Below are 16,560 nucleotides of genomic sequence, written 5' to 3'. Positions count from 1 at the left end.
TGACTAACAATAAAAACAATAAGACTTCTCAACTTTCATCCTCAACCACTAAGCAACAATTTAGATTCACAAAGGATTTTACAACAACGAATCCTCAACCACCCAAACTTTTGTCAATCAAATTGAGATAATGGATGGTCTTGCCTAAACAAGACTTGACCGATTACAAAAAAACCTCTTGATAGGTAGATTTGATAATTTCAGCAAAATAAATAGTAACTCAAATAGTACTTAATAACTTGATTTCAAAATTTAATAGCACCAAAGTAAATTGAATTGATTTTGAAATAGGGGGGACAACACATAAAAACAACTTGATATAAACAATAATTTCAAATTTTAGGCATATAAGTAGCAATATGAAGTTGACACTTGATTTCAAAGTGTAGTAACTCAAGTTCAATCAAAACATTTCAAAATACACACACATTTACACTTGGATCTTATGATGTAGCCCCCAAAATTTTTAATTCTATCTAAAAGCTTATTCAATTGCCCCAACAAATAAATATGCTAGAATATATTAACATATGATTTTAAAGTATAAGAGCAAATATTCTTGTATAAAATAAATCGACCAAAAAAATTTCAAAGTGTAAGCTAGAAAAAACTTGCTCTATGGGGATTGCCTTTTTGAAAATTCAAATCAATCTCAAATGTTGATCTCAAAGTATTAGAGTGCTTAGGAGTGGTTAAATTCGGTTTAAGGGTCAAGATAGACAAATCTTGGGGTTAAAAATTGAACCATTGTACTAAAAAAAATATATCTACTCCTTTTCAAATCTTGACAAATTCTTGATTAAAAATCACAATAAAATACTTAATATTTTGAATGAGTTGTTAATCACACAGATGGATCATTTATAGATTTTGAAAATCTATCTTGGCAAATGAAAACATTCAATCATGTTTTGTAACTCTGAAATACACCATTTGGACGCCTATGAATCAATCTACGGTCTTCATTGGATGCCTTTTTTTCTCTTATGGGTGTTTGACTATATTTGAATTAGTTGTTAAGATGAATCACTTTTCTCTTTCTTGCCGTTTGGATGATCCTAGTCTAATCAATCATCCTTTAGAAACCAACTTTTGTTTTCTTCGGGGTCTTCAATCAATTGGTTAACGAATACTTATATGTTTTCTATCTTCTGTTTAGTCAAATGAGGTAGTTTGATGGACAAACTTCTTTGCATGAACTTGTTTAATAGTTTTTCTCTTTCCGACTTCATTGGATCAGTCATTTGGGCATTTGAGTAAATAGATTTCAACAATCTTATCTCGTTTTTATTCAATTAGAGGAGCAATGTCCAGTCTAACTACTCTGTCTTTCTTATTGTGTTGAGCTCTCTTGTCCGATCAATTGCAACGCATACATAATGTACACCATTATCCCTAGGTTGTGTCCCTCATGGTTCATGACCCATTCCAACTTTTTTCCAAAATGTCATTGTTTAAGTTAGATTATCTTTTTTAATTAGTTTATCATGGTCAAGCCTTAAGAAGGGAGGCATTGTTTAACCGCCAAATTAATAAAATATAAATTTAATAATTTCTAATCATTTTTCTTTCTAACAGTCCACAAATTGGCAGTTTTAATAAGCAAAATCAAATAATTAATTCTCTCTCCTAGCGACCTCGTTGTTGCTCGCCCACGGGTCAGAAATTCAGCTCGATCCCTACGCAAAGCATCCAGTCTCCCTCCTCCACTCACCTACTACCCTTTTTCTTCCACCAAGGAAGGGCGGTATCGTAAATCCATCAAAGCTCGGGCCATTTCCGTCCTCACGCCATTTCCGTTGTCGTTCTCATGTTCCCCCCCTGTTGAATGACTGTTTCGAGGGATTAATTTAGGAGAGAGATAGAGAGAGACACAAAGTGGAAGCTGGTGGTTTGAAAGGCCGATCTTGTGGTTCTCGCATTTGGGATTTGGAAGCGAATTTGGTGAAAAACTGAGGAAGGGGACCTGAGGAGGGCTTTTCTGTTTTTGTTGGCGTTCAGATTTTGTTCTTGATTAAGGTAAATTTGGTGACAATCGTTGAAGAATAAGTTATGTTTTCATCCGATCTGTCACTTAGATTTCGAATCTTATACTTCGGTTGAGAAATTGAGGGTTTGTTTTTATGGGGTTTACGGGGTTTGATTTCAGGTTGTTGATTTGTTTTTTTTTTTTTTTTGTGTGTTGTTTATTGTGTGTGATTTGAAGGAGGATGCCTTATATTTTGTCTGAGAGGGTATATCGTGGCTTTTGAAAGGGGAGAAGATGGAAAGAAAAGGACATTGGTGGGGGTGTCTGTGTAGATTCTATAAGATGTATAAGTTAAGTTTGGTCGATTCTTAGGAGGAAGTTGGGGTCGTGATTGATGATCGGATGCTTTGGCGTTTGGATCCGTGGGGCAATTGAACATACTCGAGCGGAGAAGCGGAGATTGAAGGAATTTTTGTTATTCTAGGTTTTCTTTTTGGTTGGTTGTTGGGGAATAAGCTTGATTTTTGTCTTGAGTATAGAATTGGAGGCATGCATATTGAGGAATTAAAGGAGGGCGAGTCGGGATGTGTTGATGAGGAGTCCGTCTCAGAGGTTTGTCGCCATGAGATTGTATTTTTTTATGCGAAGAGAGTTGTGATCGGTGCCGGAGCACGTCTTCTTTTCTACCCGACGCTTCTGTACAATGTTGTCCGGAACAAGATACATGCGGAGTTCCGCTGGTGGGATGAGGTTGATGAGGTAAAATTCCTTTATTCTCTACCTTCGATTTGCTTCTGTACATGGGTTAAATGTTTCGCGGGCTTTGCTGCTACTGTTAATTTGGTAGTACTTCTGAAGAAACCATCCTACTTCTGCTGATTATCTGCTACGGGAATTTGTAGATCTCACATTTCCTATTTTGGGAGGTCAATCAAATATCGAGAAGAAATAATACATGAAATATGCGTTCTGTTTTTGCTTGTATATTCTTTTCTGAGCAACGGACGTAATCCCTTTTTTTCCCTTAAAAGATCTTATTTAGATAATAACTACCGTAATCCTTGTATCATTCATTGATTTTGTTAACTTTGATCAATTAGCAATACTACAGGAACAGATATTCTCTCAGCCTCATGATTTTTAATATTTTGACTACTAAATATTTTATTAAGATATCGAAGCATTGTGTTTGCCTCAAGCTTTTTAAACTGGATGGTTTCTTCTGTTTTTCCCCTTTCTTCCCTTAACCGATCCCCTGCACTCAATGGACCTGGTTCTCATCATGAGGGTAATCTTTTGGCATGCAATGGGAATTGGAAGGAATTGTGCCCTGGCAAGTTCAGTCTAACGCTTCTGTTTATCAGTTTTTATTATTAGGTGCTGTACCTTTTCCTGGAGACGTTCCCCACCTAAAACAACTTGGTGTGCATGGAGTGGTCACTCTGAACGAAGCATATGAGACCCTTGTCCCGACATCTTTGTATCGTGTGAGTACTTCATTGTAGTAAAGTGTCTTTGAACATGGAAAAAGATTAGAGGGTTTGTTTTATGGATATTATAGCTTTCTTTTAGTTTTGTGTACTATAGATCTGAATATAAAGCATAGTGTGAAGTATGTGCATAGATGCCTGTATTTGTCTTTTTATGTCGTTTTCTGAGTATTAGGGGTTTTGTGGAGTTTGTGAACCTGGAGCTTTTTTGCTCTTAATGCGATCAGGTTTACAGGTCCACTCTGTGGCACCCTTATTGGGAAGTTCTGCAGAATTTACTCCTTCAAAGAAATTAAAAAAAGTAGTTCGTTTTGTTATTACCGTAGTAACAATACTGGATGGTCAAGAAAACAGGAAATGAAAAGGCCTATTATTATAGCTTTCTTTTATTTTTGTGTATTATAGGTCTGAATATTAAGCATAGTGTGGAGTATGTGCATAGATGCATGTATTTATGTCTTTTTATGTCGTTTTCTGAGTATTAGGGGTTTTGTGGAGTTTGGGAGCCTGGAGCTTTTTTGCTCTTAATGCAATCAGGTTTACTGGTCCACTCTGTGGCACCCTTATTGGGAAGTTCTGCAGAATTTACTCCTTCAAAAAAATTAAAAAAAGTAGTTTGTTTTGTTATTACCGAAGTAACAATACTGGATGGTCAAGAAAACAGGAAATGAAAAGGCTTATGTTGTTAGCTTTAGGTTTGGCAGCCCATCATCTGCCCATAAAACTTTAGTTGGGTTCAGTTGATGGGACAGTTTGTTTCCATGTTTTGGTTAATATAGTCATTCATGAATTTGATCATCTCCTTTTCATCTGTAGGCTCATGGCATTGACCACTTGGTGATCCCCACAAGAGATTACCTTTTTGCTCCTTCTTTTGGAGATATATGCCGAGCTGTAGATTTCATTCATAGTGAGTTATTACGTTTGAGCTCTGGCCTGTGCTTACCTCTGTTCAATATCTATGTCATATTTCATTTATTTTCATAATCTCTCGAGGTTACACATCTCTTGTTAACAATTTTGAGAAAACTTTTTCTTTTTCTTAGCTAAAGCTGTTATTGTATTTGTTTATCACCAAATAAGATTGTGAATTTTTTAAATATCAAGTGTGTATAAAAATCTGAAAAAATGTAAGAAAATGAAAAGAGTCAGTAATGCTGGGACCTGTAACAATAAATGAGGTCTATACTTTAATATACTCTCTCTTTTTTTTAACTCCAAAAGCTTATACAGATGGTTCTCTGAACAATTTCTATCTTTATGTTTAAGAAGTTAACGTTTTCCTTCCATTTTCCCCTTTGTGGCCATACGTTACATTCTTCCTCTCTTTCACTAAAATGTTTTTTCGCTGTCTTCCAAATAAAAAACATTATATTCTTTTTTAAAAAGCACTTTTTATTTTCTTTCATCTGCCTAAGTCATGAAAATAATAATGTGGGGCTGTTTACTTACCTAAAATACAGCTAGAAAAAAAGGCAGAAATTGGCATGTGGAAAATGGTTGTGGATTGGGCCTTTGGCTTGATGGCCACATAAAGGGAGGGGTGTCTAGTGTGAGGTCTTGGGTTAATGTTTCACAAGCGGAAAAGGGTATAGTTTGTGTGCTTAATCAACACTCAAAGAAAAAAAAGAAAAAAAAAAAACTAAAAACACAACTTGAAAAAAGACTGCAATGAGATATGAAAAATGGAGTGTTAGTGGGAAAATGTATTATCTGTTCTGGTAAATTAAAGAATTACAGGAGAAGCAAGCTACGCTATAGTACTTCTTGTTCAGAAACAGAAGGAAAGAAGAAAGGGAACACATTTACATCTACCTGTGACGTTCTTCGTTTACAAAGCTAGGTTCTATCTAATATCCATGATTGCAATTTTAGTACTTTTTTTTGTCATATTGCCTGCCTGCATTGACTCTAGGCACTTTATCCTTCTCAAGTAGCAATGCAGTCGAGTGGTGCTTGATTGGGTTATGTTCACACAATTATTGATTCATGAATTCTGTAGAGCATATGGGTTCCTAAAAATGTAACATGACTGCAAATAGACAGTTCTCTCTTTCCCTTCCTTCCCTCCCTCCTTTGTCATCATCCTTTTTTGTGGTACTTTATTCAATTCCATTTACTTCTGTTCTTTTTTTGTTCCTGGAAGAGCTTGCATCCTGTGGAACAAGGACATATGTTCACTGCAAAGCAGGCCGTGGCCGCAGTACAACTGTTGTTCTCTGTTACCTGGTGTGTGATGCTGCACTCATCTTCACGTTGTAACTAAGGTATAAGAGACTGACAACCTGAATATGTTTTTGCAGGTGAGACACAGGAAAATGGCACCTGAGGCTGCTTATGAGTATGTGAGATCTAGGAGGCCAAGAGTGCACCTTGCTGCTTCACAGTGGCAGGTAATTAGTTTTCTCAATGTGCACATATGGTTCCTCCTTCATCTTTTGCTTTGGCTTTTCCCAGCATGGTTGAATTTTTTTCTGCTTACTAATCTATACAAGTTTGGGTATTGAATATTAGGCAGTGCAAGAGTTTTATCAACATGGGTTGAAGAGGGCTGAAAGGACCAACCTTGTGGCTGACCTAGTCCCTAGAGCCCCCGGTGCACTGATAGCTGCTACGCAGAAGTTTGTTGCTTTCGACGAGAGCTCCTCTATGGTGGTGGTGACTGAATCTGATCTTGATGGATATGATGGGTCACATGAATCTGGCATTGTGGGTAATGACATCTGGACGGAGTGGGGCCTTGTTTATAGGGTTCAGTTTGCAGGGCAGGCAGCGCTGACCAGGATTTCATGCTTATGGATCCGTTGCCATGCTAGGCAGAAGATAACACCCGAAAAGTGTGGTGGGAAGAAGAGTTGCTCAGCAGAGGCTGATCAGCTAGGAGGCATGGGTGTTGATATCCCTGTTTATTGACTTGTCCGTGCAGGTGGAAGTTGGGGGATGTAAAGAAGGTTCCCAGTTTTTTTTTTTTTTTTTCTCAAACCTTTTTTTTATCTTTTCTTCTTCAACAGAAGCTGGTCGAATCAAGAAAAAACTTCACATAGTTTATCACCAGATGAGAATGCACCAACCCGTCAATTCAGAGCAGCACCCGAACTACCAAAAGGCCCTTTGGGGAATGTGAAGTTAAGATTGCTGTTTCATTTGGCTTGGAGTCGGACGCAGGTTTTAGCTCTGGTGGTCATGCTTGCTGAAGCTACAACTAGCTGTATTTTATGCTTGTCGTGCCCTTCACCTATATTTCCTTTTTGGTGGGTTTGTTTGGGAGCTGGGGAGACAGGTTAGGGATGAAGGAAAGTTTCATAAGAGGTTATCTGTACATATGATACTGAATGTCACATTTCTGGAAGAATAATCATGAAATGTAACTTTAAAGTTTCTTTAATGTATATTGGTGTCTGAGTGTCATCTTGCAGCTGCTCGTAGATGTCACAACAGACAGGCAGTAATTTTCATTGTTGTTGTAACTGAGAAGTTTTATTTCAGAATAAGAATCGAAATACAGGACCAAATAGACTCAAACATAAACCGAGTTTGTAATCTCTATGTTGTAATTCTCCGCAGGGTCCGTCGGACGTTGTAATTCTCCGCAGGGTCCGTCGGACGTCAGCAAAGATGACATAGGCGTAAAGGATCTCCAGGTTTTGTGGATTATATTTAGCAAATGAGAGTGTGATACTGTTCTTTGGTTGTCTGGCGTGCCGTCAAGTTATTTTGGGTGTAGGGACATGTGCTTAAAGATAAACCAATCCAGGGCTCAAATGCCCTCTTCGAAATCTTAGTACAGTCGCCTTAGTTTTCCATTAATTCATGAAAAAATAATCATAGAGGCGTCCTGCCATTGTTGGGTTTTCATTTCCACCATGAACATGATGATTCGCCTTTTTTAATACGGTCGGATTAGACGACGATTTTAAAATCAATTTAACTCTGAATTTCTTATCTTCTTCCTCTTCCGACCCAAACAGGAATTCTGGTTGGAAAAAACACGGAGGGGAGCCTCCATATTAGAGTAATCAACGTGGGCTACACGTTGCCTTTTCCTAATGGCTGTTCGGCTGCCATTAAAGAGTCACCCATTTCGCTGCCGCCGACCATCTGCAACTACGCTTTCAAGTCTTAAGATAGAAAGAAGTCTGAAAAAAAGGCAGTGTTCAGGAATCACTTTGCAAAAGGGCACTGACGGGACGACAGAAAATGGAACCGCGGTTCCCTTACGTCCGATAAATCGGGCTGAGGATTTTGTCGTGGGCGAATATTCCTTTCCTGGATACACCGAGATTTCGCGCCTGAAGCAAATTATTTATTCTTTATTTTGCTTAATACCCCCTTCCGATTCTGAAGCAGAAGGAACATGACTGAAGAAATTCGAGAAAACTCACTGAATCGTTTGAAATATAACAAGCTAAATTTGAAGCAAAAGAAGCAAAAGGTCGGGCCTGCACCGCCCAAGGCGCCCTCAACAATTTGAATTTAGGAAAGGAATTTATCCGCTTACCCTTTTTCAGAAGGAAACCTGTAGTTGCAGGTAAACCATCGCGCTCACCTTCTTCGTCTTCCTCTTTCCTCTTACGCCACTCCATCCCACCGTCCTCCCCCACCCCCGGTTCTCGAGAAACCCAACTTTGGAAGACCAGCATTTTGGGTTTTTCCGCTGCACGAAAAGAACCACAGTTCGTCGTTTTCTTTTCCGCATTCTTGTCCTTTTTTATTTCATTCAACCTTTCAATCAAACAGTTCCATTCTTTACCAGCGTTGTCATGATTGGTCGTGGGTTTCTTCTTTGTTTCGTCCTCTTTAAACTCGCTTCAGCGCATTCCAAGCCCGATTCGCAGCCCCTACCGAGACCGTTGATTCTCGAATACCCGAGCAACGAGGAGATCGAGGAAAAACAGGTGGTTGACTTGCGATGCACGAGTTGGAGGGTCGCCGTCGAGGCAGGCAATCTGAACCCCTGGAAGACGATTCCGCTGGAGTGCGCGGAGTATGTCAGAGATTACATAACCGGCAGGGGGTATTCTTGGGATTTGGAATTGGTGGCGGAGGAGGCTGGTGTTTATGCCCGGAGTGTGGAGTTGAGTGGTGATGGGAAGGATGTTTGGATCTTTGATGTGGACGAGACGTTACTATCGAATCTCCCTTATTATGCCGAACGTGGATTTGGGTGAGTTATTCCGTTCTGGAGATCAATTTGGTTTTCTGATGGGTTTTTTTCCTTCTTTCTTCTCTGATGGCGTTCATGATGCTTAATAACTCAATCTTTGAGTTTTCAGTTCAATCGAAAGAGAATGAAACGAAAAAATCATAAATTTTTTTCTTGGATTTTCACTGGTTTTTATATTATTATGTAGTTTATTCTCATGGATGGATTCATCTCCTATTTCTTCGTCTTGACGATTGACCCGATACCTTTCCAAGCTTACAGGTTAAAGCTTTTTGATAAACACGAGTTTGATCATTGGGTCGGGAAGGCTGTGGCTCCAGCGATAGAATCCAGTCAGAAGCTATATGAAGAAGTTCGAAACTTGGGCTTTAAGGTTTTCTTGTTGACTGGGCGAAGCGAAAGCCACAGAAGCATTACGGAAAATAATCTGTTAAATGCTGGTTTTCAGAACTGGGACAAGCTTATTTTGAGGTTTGTTCCATTCCATCTCCTTTTACTGCTATCCCTTGTCCCTTGTTCCGAACAAGAATGGGAACCTGTAAACACCTATACTGTTCTCTGCAACCATGAGCTGGATAGATTTGGAAGAACCATTCATGGTTTTTTGGATTGTATTGAGTCGCTACTGTAGATGAGAAGATTTTGTGCAAAGATGTGTTATTGACTTCGTCTGGCTTGATGCAGGGGCGTGGATGATCACGACAAATCTGCAACTGTATACAAATCGGAGAAACTGGAGGAGATGGTGAAAGAGGGATACCGGATTATTGGCAACTCGGGAGACCAATGGAGTGATTTACTGGGTTCCTCAATTGCCAATCGTTCCTTCAAACTTCCTAATCCCATGTACTACATCCCCTGACTGGCTCAGTTTTAGACATTAACCTTCTGTGCTAACTCCACCTTGTGTTTATGAAAATAAGAGAATTCATTCCTGCAAGGAAGGAATAGTTGACTCGGTTTGAAATTAAACTAAGACATATGTATGTAAAGGTGAAATGCAGTATAATTTCCTTTGATTATTGTTTCTTGTGTTAGTGTATTCTGTAACTGAGATGTATTTCAGTTCACTTTCATTAGGTAAAATGCCAAAAAAAAAAAAAAAAAAAAAAACATTAGTGCACTCAGGAAGTTATGAGTGAAAGTGAATGCATTCCATTAGACGATTGAATTCACTCTCACTCGTTCAATTCCCTCGCCGTTCCAAAGAAGACGTTGTTCACATTCTAGTGACATGTCCCTCCTCTCTGCAACTTCTCCCTACTGATTTTTCTCACTGATCCTCTCTTTCTCTCGCCATCCCCAGTGATTCTTGACACTTGCCTCTCGATTCGACAGATATTAGGGTAAACCCTTCTTCCTAGAATTCGATCGTTCTTCTGGAAAATGTCTAATTTTAGAATTTAATGTCATAATGACATTAGATGGGGAAAATCTAGATTTTTTACCTCAATAAAAAAATAAGAGGTTAGTTTGCTTTCTCTTAGTACCTATTAGTGTCCTTAATGGAAATATATATCCTAGGAAACGTTTGAAATATTTTTTTAAAATTATAATTTTGTAAGGAAGAAATATTTTTTAAAATTATAATTTTGCAAGGACTCTTTGAATTGACATCTTGTTGGTAACCTATTAGAAAATTGTTCATAATTTTTTTAATATTTTCTAATAAGCATTATTATATTTTTTTGAGGAAATGATAGAAAAATCATATTTTTGTGTCATGGAATCAACTTAAATTTGGACTATGGGTAATATTAGAGATAATCATCTTAGATTTCCTATAAATTTTGCAAGTCCAAATTCAAAATCTAAGATGTCTCGATGAAACTCCCACTTTCAATATCGGTTGTTGGACTGCTTCAATTAGACATTGATTATGTAAATATTAAAGTTTAACTTGTCTTAAAATATAATACGTTTTAAAAAACCAAATACTATCTTGGACTTTTTTGAAAATGTATTATTGAAAGTAGTTTAGTAAATGTACTTTTTATTATCATATATATTTAATAAAATTCATATTATTAATTAATTTAATATAAAATAAATATTTCATGAACATACATTTCTTTATAAAATAAATATTAATTTTATCATATTCCATTTATTTTTATAAAACTCCAATACTCTCATGCTCCCACCCCTCTTCCCCACACCGATAGCAGGGGAGAAGTGGGCGAGGTGGTTATATGCTTTCTCTTGCTTTGTTTGAATTCATGTAATGGGGTGACTCTCCCCCTAATTCCAAACTAACGATAACAATAATAATAATCGCGTAATAAAGGAAAAACAAGCACGAGAGATTACGTTCTGTCTTCCACTACTGCAATAATCCATAATGAAGATAAAATGGAACACAAGAGAAATCGTACACTTACAGGTGTTTCTCTCTAACCTATTGAGATGCACCTGAGATTAAGATGATCAAACCCTAATAGCAATGCCTCTCAATTATAAAGAGAAAATGAGGACAACCGCTATACAAGAGTAAAATTCTCAAACTGCCCTTAATAAAACAAAAATCAATATATCATGGATTGGACGTGGGTTCCGTCCCAGCACCCCCGGGAGGGGAACGATTTTATCGCGAAAGTCGATCTGCAACCAACTCAGCTTAACAGGAGAGGGTCCCCGACTTGGGCAAGTATAGGAGAGGCTACCTACCTCTCTGCCAAGTACGGTAGAGTAATAAATAAGAGAAAGATACAAGTTTTTAATAAAAAAAGTTAAAAATAAATAAATGAAGAAGCATGATATGACCTTCATTCTCTCTCTTTTTAAGGTTAAATTAAAAGATTTTATGATTTTTTTTATAGTACATTCCATACGCTTACACAAATAAAAAATAAAAAAATATATTTTTTCCTAAATAATTTATTCTCTTCGTGAATCAATCCACCCCATTATCATATTCCGGACCATGTCTACAAACGTTTTAGCAGCCACCCAGGCACCAACCTTGCAACCGCCCACTCCACTTTTGGTCTCCGGAATCTAAAGCTTTTGCTTGGGGCCTCCGCGCGTGAAAGGTGTGGGAGTCTTGGACAATCCATCAGCCTTCCCAGGGCCCACCCGTGGAATATTCTCCACTCCTTTTCTTGTGTCAGAGAATCGTAATGCGGGCCCCACCCCCCCCCTCTTTTCATTCTTAACTCACTTTTTTTTTTTGCTTTAATTAGCATTTTAAGCGGTGGTTGACGCATTCAAACCCATATGGGACCACCTCTTAATACCACTGGCACGATCCCACGTGTTCACTTCGTCTCTTGTGGTGGGTCCCATGACGTTAAAGAAAAAGGAAAATTAGAAAATTTGGATTAATGGAATGAAGCGATATTAACAGGGGGAGAAATATTAAATACAGTGAAAGGCAACGACTTTCTGTTGATCGGACGGCTCAGAGACTCAGATCATTACGCTCCGGGCCTACAAGTGGCCCCCCGCTTCTGATCCAACCAAGTCTACATTTAATGCACCCAGCTCAAAATGACTTAATATTTAATAAATTCATTTTTAGCTTTAATCATTAATATTTATCATTATCATTTCCGGCTGTAATGATCAATAAGATGTAATCCCAACCACCGGATTTCTCTTTTTCGGTGTTCTTCGATCTAACGGATTGGATCGAGCCAGCTCGTTTCCAGACCCAGAACGTGTTATCCAATTAAACTGATTAATCTTCTGGTTAAAAATGGATCCTGCCAAGGGATTTCTGCCACGTGTCTGACGCGGTCTTTTCCCCCTTCGCGTCTCTCTCTTTTGTCTCTCGATCCCAAAAATCAGAACTTTCTTTTTTCTCGTCTGGAGTTTCGGCGCTTTCTACCTGACTTTTTGTTGGTCTGAGAGCAGGATCCTGTGTACTGGATTGCTGTTTTGAACAAGATCTCGGTATTGGATTACTGGCAGGGTCGTGAAACGGCTGACAATGCTGCTGTTCGTTTCGTTACTGGATCTGAAAGACTGAAAGTTTCTCGACCTTGGTTATCTACTGGAGCGAATGGTCGACAGGGAGGTAGTCTAAGAAATTTGGCATTTTTCTCCTCAATCTAGAGTTGGGGTTGTGCTTTTTTTTACTTGTGATCAGCCGGATCAAACTGGTATTTGGGGAGAATAGAGTGATAGTAATCGGCTTGGAATGGGAAGAGACACACGGATTAAGATAGTGCTTGGCGTGGTTTCTGGGAGCCTTGTGTTACTGCTTTTCCTCGTTGTGTATTTTTGTCGAAGGAGATCAAAAAAGGAGGAGTCTTCTGAGAGGGGGAAGTGCGAGCTTGGTGAAATGGTTGAGAAAGAGGATTTGATCAGTTTTGCGGGGTGTGGGGATTTGACTGTGCAAGACATTCTTGATGCGCCAGGGGAGGTTGTGGGGACATCGAGCTATGGGACTCTTTACAAGGCGACTCTAGTGAGGAGTCGGTCGTTGGTGTTGCTTCGGTTTCTTCGGCCGGCGTGCACTGGACGGATGAAAGAAATTCTTCCGGCGATTCAGTTGCTGGGTTTTGTCAGGCATCCGAATTTGGTTTCATTGGACGCGTTCTACTCTGGGACGAGAGGAGAGAAGCTTCTTGTTCATCCGTTCTTTAGCAGTGGAAATCTGTCACAGTTCTTACGAGGTACAAATTCGTTTTTTTCTTTTTTCTCTTTCTTCGAGTGTTCTTCCTTCCTCGTAAGATTAAACTGAATTACAGATGATTTGATGTTACTCATTCGTGTGTCTTGTTTGGGAACGGATCGATCTGTATCTAACAAAGTTGTTGAAGATCCTTTTTTTTTTTTTATCTTTTCCGGATTAAACTGTTTGCTGCTCTGAGATGTTTGAGGCCAGTTGTGATATGTTTGAAGATTGAACCTGATATGTTAGTTCTGTTTTCATCTAGACATACCTCCTTGGTATCGCTTTTTTTACATCAAATGGGAAGAAGAAACTCGGACAGACTCCACTCCCCTGTAACTTGGTATCTATCCTTAAGTAACCTCTTTCTGTGTTGTTCTTGGTCTTTACTCCCTTTTTGGACAAGGTGTTATGTTTGTCTCCCTGTATGCTCTCTGTTTTATCTTGCCTCGGTTTTGTGAAATTTCTCGTTCTTTTCTGTTACTCTTTCATAAAAAGTTAACAGCTCGCTTTCTTATCTAAAATTTTTATTAAAAAAAAGAAATCCGTTCTCTCTTATCTTTGATTCTCTTTGTGATCTTTTCCATCTGCGTAGAGTTCTTGTTTTAAATCCATTCTTGTTGATTTTTTAATAAAGGAAGATCTCGACACTAAGTTCTGTAAATCATATTTGTAACACTTGTATTTTAGAGTGGCTTTTGGTTTCTGAAATCTGAATTGCTGCCATGCTCTTGAGGACAGATGGCAAGGACGAAGCTCTGAGATGGTCTGTCATCTATAGGATCTCTCTTGGCATCGTGAGAGGACTGGATTATCTTCATTCTGGGTTGCCAAAGCCATTAATCCATGGAAATCTGAAGTCAAAAAACATATTACTGGATTCCAATTACGAGCCTCACATATCGGATTTTGGCCTTCATCTCCTTCTTAATGCAACTGCCGCCCAAGAAATGCTTGAAGCCTCAGCTGAGCAGGGTTACAAGGCGCCAGAACTGATTAAAATGAAAGAAGCAAGCACCGAGTGTGACATTTACAGCTTAGGAGTTATTTTACTGGAGATTCTCACTGGGAAGGAACCCCTGTTTGGGGACCCATTATCTCTTAGAACTCTTCATCTTCCTTCTTCAACGAGAAATGCAATTTTGGATCATAAAGTCTCTGAAATATTGAACACGAAGCTGCTCAATCAGAGTGATAATCTGAAGACACAAAACCCAATCACGGAGGAAGGTCTGCTCATGTTTTTTCAACTTGCAATCAGCTGTTGTTCTCCATCCCCATCATTGAGACCAGATACCAAACAAATTATCAGAAAGCTTGAACAGATCGGATAGCAGATTTATCGCATCCCTTTCATCTGAAAATGAGGGATCAACACTTACTGCCAGCAACAGTGGCTCAGCACCACCATGATGATGACAGCACAATATGTCTGAGTGATGGATATTCTTCATGGTTAAAAAACCATCTCAATCTCTGGTTGAAGATTCCTGGTAGCAGACAAACATGATGAGTTCAACAAGGCACAAATGGCTGGTTCGGGACTGATGATTTTGTGTATGTAGCATGTTCAGCTCCGATGATTTTGTTTTGTGAGGCAATGGGAATGGGTCTGAAATCAGATATTTCCGTTGGCAAATGATTAGAAGAAAGATACCCAATTGTTTTACTGCTAACTGTAAGAGTTTTGATCAGCAAAACTCTGTAACCCAGCAATTTAACATCACTTTTTTTCATCTGGTTTTGTTCTTTCTGCTTGTAGTTTTGATGCTGAAGCCATTAACAGACTTATAAAGGTTCTTAGCAAGTCTAAGCTGCCGAGAATGCGAGTGTAGGGTAAGATGCTTCTCTCTTCACCATAAAAAAAAATTGAACCTGTTTAGCTCCCATTGGATTTAATCTTCTTTGGCTTATGAAATCGATAAAATTCTCTAGTATGTCATTTTTGCCCTGTATCTTTCATCTTCCAGAAATTTAAGGCAAAGGAAGGCTATACTCGGATTGATTTTCCCCTTTAACAAAAGAAGAGCAAATCAAAGAAAGTTCGCAGTGAATATGTTTGCATCATTGCTTACGGTAAACGTCTACTCATTATGCCAACAAGGAAGAATATGTTCGCATCATTGCATACAGTAAACCTGTTTCTTCTTCACAGAACAAAGAAAAAGCAAACTTCGTCCAAAGTTCCAGACTTTTGACCTCCTCTGGATCATGGTTTACTGATTCGTTTTACCAGAAACTTTGGATAGACAGCGGTCCCATTAACGTTTTTCTGCCAGAAAACACTTATGAGCTGATAGAGAAAGGCAACCCATTAACTTTCCAGGCCATGCTACCAGAATCTGTTTCTTCTTTCTGAACCTCAGCAGCATCGTCTGTGATTGATTTGGACGGTACGTTGAGAGCACGTTACAGATTTTTCATCTGGGGTATTTGGTACCACAAAATGGGACCATTTGTATCACGATTTACTTTGATTCAAGCGTTGCTGCTACTTTATTGGCAAATTTAATGGCTGATGCTTGGCATTAGTATGATCGGCGCATGCCGGAAAAACAGGGGTTGAAGGCAGGTTTACTGTGTAGATGGAGAAATTTGGTTGAAGGAGTATCTTGGGTGCACTGAAGAAGTAAAGGCAGCATTTTTTTCCCCTCATCAATTGTCATCAATTGACACCATCACATCGTAGTCTTTAATTAGCCTGACCTTGGCAATAAAACGGGTAGGCATGAGGTGGTGACCCATTTAATAATTAGTTCAACTCAAACCTTGTCCATTGCATTGTTTGCTTACAATAAATATATATTAAAATAAAAATAATAATAAACACCATTAATGTTATTAAAAAACTATTTAAACATACATTTATGGGTATTTTGGTAATTTTACCCAGGGATATTTTGGTCATTCAGTGGTTAATTTTTTTTACGTAATCTTATTATGTATGTTAAAATTATGTCACTGGATAAATTTTTATGTGCAGAGGATTTGTAGTTAGGGAAATATAAGGAGATTAAAGTTTTTTAAGTGTATAAGGATATTTTTTTTATAATTTATGACTCAAAATACTCATTTAAAAAGTATGAGAATTCATGCATAGTTCCCAATGAAGCCTTTAAGGCTCTTTAGGGTTTAGGTTCGGAAAGTTATTCTTCTTCTTTCTCCTTTTTTATCTCAATTTTTTTTGCTTCCTTCACCCAAATCTTGATTTTTGTACGGTATTAGAGCAGTCGATTGTTGTTAGGAGCATTCTATTGTAGATTCTTGCAATTTTTTAAGAGGATGACTTGTTGGAAGGACAAACTATAGGTTTTTTATG

General features: G+C 38.4%; 3 protein-coding genes across 4 annotated transcripts; all 3 read left to right on the top strand.

The window, feature by feature from the left end:
* Nucleotides 1–1,734: 1,734 nt before the first annotated feature.
* LOC137967103 (phosphatidylglycerophosphate phosphatase PTPMT2-like) lies at nt 1,735–6,878 on the top strand. Of its 2 annotated transcripts, none has more exons than XM_068813539.1 (7): nt 1,735–2,019; nt 2,509–2,728; nt 3,334–3,456; nt 4,276–4,369; nt 5,606–5,688; nt 5,763–5,852; nt 5,974–6,878. In XM_068813539.1, the coding sequence occupies exons 2-7, from the start codon at nt 2,519–2,521 to the stop codon at nt 6,370–6,372; spliced, it is 999 nt and encodes a 332-aa protein (XP_068669640.1). In that variant the 5' UTR covers nt 1,735–2,019; nt 2,509–2,518; the 3' UTR covers nt 6,373–6,878. The 2 variants fall into 2 exon arrangements, with proteins under 2 accessions (XP_068669640.1, XP_068669639.1); XM_068813538.1 differs by having other exon boundaries at nt 1,737–2,019; nt 2,207–2,728.
* A 1,039-nt stretch (nt 6,879–7,917) lies between these two features.
* On the top strand, nt 7,918–9,683 carry LOC137967104 (acid phosphatase 1-like). The gene is made up of 3 exons (XM_068813540.1): nt 7,918–8,623; nt 8,885–9,094; nt 9,308–9,683. The coding sequence occupies exons 1-3, from the start codon at nt 8,220–8,222 to the stop codon at nt 9,483–9,485; spliced, it is 792 nt and encodes a 263-aa protein (XP_068669641.1). The 5' UTR covers nt 7,918–8,219; the 3' UTR covers nt 9,486–9,683.
* Nucleotides 9,684–12,441: 2,758 nt separating this feature from the next.
* LOC137934642 (putative kinase-like protein TMKL1) lies at nt 12,442–14,977 on the top strand. The gene is made up of 2 exons (XM_068779092.1): nt 12,442–13,242; nt 13,983–14,977. Exons 1-2 carry the CDS (start codon nt 12,765–12,767, stop codon nt 14,573–14,575), a joined length of 1,071 nt encoding a protein of 356 aa, XP_068635193.1. The 5' UTR covers nt 12,442–12,764; the 3' UTR covers nt 14,576–14,977.
* The last annotated feature ends 1,583 nt before the right edge of the window (nt 14,978–16,560 follow it).

Source organism: Aristolochia californica, unplaced genomic scaffold (genome assembly GCF_029961685.1).
Source record: "Aristolochia californica isolate CCGP_79_NKW_82.1479 unplaced genomic scaffold, dmAriCali1.0.hap1 SCAF_6, whole genome shotgun sequence".
NCBI classification, from domain to species: domain Eukaryota; kingdom Viridiplantae; phylum Streptophyta; class Magnoliopsida; order Piperales; family Aristolochiaceae; genus Aristolochia; species Aristolochia californica.
This window is presented reverse-complemented; position numbering and strand designations above follow the sequence as displayed.